This window comes from Pinus tabuliformis, chromosome 5_1 (genome assembly GCF_031772625.1).
Source record: "Pinus tabuliformis cultivar Carrire ecotype Pingquan chromosome 5_1, CPIR1, whole genome shotgun sequence".
NCBI lineage: Eukaryota > Viridiplantae > Streptophyta > Pinopsida > Pinales > Pinaceae > Pinus > Pinus tabuliformis.
The window spans coordinates 444,935,075-444,937,414 of NC_142305.1; the positions used below are offsets into that span (position 1 = coordinate 444,935,075).

General features: G+C 37.7%; 1 protein-coding gene across 1 annotated transcript; it reads right to left on the minus strand.

Moving 5' to 3' along the window:
- Nucleotides 1-530: 530 nt before the first annotated feature.
- LOC149165376 (uncharacterized) lies at nucleotides 531-1,792 on the minus strand. The gene is made up of 2 exons (XM_089429789.1): nucleotides 1,705-1,792; nucleotides 531-1,273 (listed from the first exon to the last, which is right to left on the minus strand). Exons 1-2 carry the CDS (start codon nucleotides 1,790-1,792, stop codon nucleotides 531-533), a joined length of 831 nt encoding a protein of 276 aa, XP_089285915.1.
- Nucleotides 1,793-2,340: the final 548 nt, after the last annotated feature.

The window sequence follows — 2,340 nt, forward strand, 5'->3', positions numbered from 1 at the left end:
TATTCCTTCCTTTTAGAAATCCATGCTAGTCCTTCGTTAAAAATCTGGAAAGAGTGTCCTTAATTCTTCCAGCAATGATTTTAGAAATGATTTTGAATGAAATATTGCAAAGAGAAATAGGCCTGAAATCTTGGAAGGAGGCTGCTTCTGGTTTTTCGGGATGAGTGCAATTAGTGTAAAAGATATAAGATGATGTATGTTACCTGATATTTGAGAATCTTCAACCATCCTCAACAAATCATATTTAATAAGGTCAAAGAAATGAATAAAAAATTCAATCAACCATTCGTCCGGGCCCGGACTCTTATCTTTTTTGAAAGATTTCATGACTCCCAACAGTTCCTCCTCTGTTACTTGCTGGAAAAGGCACTCATTTTGTGCATTATCAAACATTTGAGGATAAAGGTCAATACCCCATATAATGTCCTGAATCCTACAATCTCCAGATCTCTTATATTGATTTTCAAAATATTTAACAACCTCATTAGAGATGTGTTGTTGTGAGTGAAGAAAGCCTCCCTACCCATCATTTATCTTCCATATAGTGTTTTTTCTCGTCTGGAGTTTGCAAACCTGTGAAAAAAATTTGCATTCCTATCGCCTTCTTTTAGCCAAATAGCACGAATTTTCAATCTCCATGAGGCTTCTTCCTGATCCAGAATCTTTTGTTTTTTCCTTTCTAATTCTTTTATACGGCTTCGCATATGAAATGGAAGCGAATGAGCAGACAAGACTCCAAAAATCCTGTCTAGCTCCATTTGCATTTCACGGAGAGCCAATCTGTTAAGCTGTCTTTTCTTGAATTGCCATTCCTTAACAATCTTTTTGATGGAGGAGAGTTTATCCATAAAAGACATAGTAGGGGACATATTATCATGAGAAGATAAACCATTCCAAGATGTTTTTATAAGATCATTAAACTCAAGATCTTCTAACCAGGATCTGTTAAACTTGAATGGGTAACCTTTTCTAAATCTCTTTTCCCTCCATCTAGGAGATATTGATCTGTGATCCAATATAAAACAATTTTCAATGTTTGAGATTGGCATACCCAGTTGATCAATGATGCTAACATGAAGAATAAATCGATCTAGTCTTTTAGCAATATAAGCCCCTTCAATCCTACCATTGTCCCAAGTAGGTTGCATTTTGGGAGGTTTAATATCAATAAGATTTCGGTGCAACATCTCATATTTAATACGATCAGCAAGAGGGTCTTTTTTCCTACTGTTCCCCCATACTTCATCAGAATTTAGAGTAACATTCAGGTCCCCTGCAATCATCAATGAATCAATTTCAAAAATTTCTGATGATAATATTTTTTCCTAAAATGGGAGCTTATCCTTGTAAGGGGCGTAGATATTCAATATATTAATAGGGCTATCATGTCCTTGGCTACAAGCATAGATGAGAATGCCAACAAAACATTTATATGCCTTGGCCCTAATCCAATCGGGGTCCCATAAAACTGCCAGTCCCCCAGATAGACCAATTTCCTCAGAAGCGGCAATATGCCATGAAGGAAACATTCTTCTGAAGTAGGAAATTGAAGTAGGAACACTATGCATGGTTTCCTGAATTAGGATAATTTTAGGTTGGGTCGAGAAAAATAGATTCTTAAGGGCCAAAAATTTATGGTCTGCCCCTATACCTCTGATATTCATTGAAAGAATGTGAGTTATGATGGCTCCTACTCGGGCATACTTGCTCTAGGAGGCCCATTCTTGGATAGGTCAATGATAGGTACATCAATAAGAGAGAGGTCGCAGATTCCCTTGCCAGAAGAGTCCATCTTGCCCCTGAAATGTCTGCTACCCTTGTTATTATTTCTCCTCACAGTAATGTTCTTTGCAGAGTTCGGACTAATAAGTGGAGGAGAAGGCTTCCTAGGTTTATGAATTGTTAGAGGACAGAGCTCAAGTGATTTTTTACTCAAAAGATAATCAAGGTCACTACCCACAGAATTTACAAGTGAGGACATAGGGGAGTTTTGAGGAGTAACTGATACGCAAGGCTCCTTTCCTTTTTCGGAGGGAAGAATTTTTTTTAGGGCATGGGGAGGATGATGGGATATAAGTAATGTGGGAAGCAGCAGGAAAATAACTATATGGATGGGGAATAGGATTAGGGGGAGGAATTTCATTGTTAGCAGGAGGTTCCGAGGGGGCTTACAAATATGATTATAGGCCATCTGACTAAGTAGGGAAGCTGATCTTCTTGAGCTTTCATGTAAAATACAATGGTTCAGATTTAATGAAGGGGAAGAATAGTCTAGAGTATTTACCTTGCATAGGGAAGATGGATTCTGGTTAAAATTATCAATAGGAGCAGACACATTGT

Bases quoted from the DNA above. Each gene is read 5' to 3' on its own strand.
- LOC149165376 (XM_089429789.1), bottom strand. From the start codon at position 1,792: ATGGACTCTTCTGGCAAGGGAATCTGCGACCTCTCTCTTATTGATGTA. The intron at 1,274-1,704 runs GTATGCCCGAGT...TGATGATTGCAG, and splicing joins GAATGGGCCTCCTAGAGCAA to GGGACCTGAATGTTACTCTA.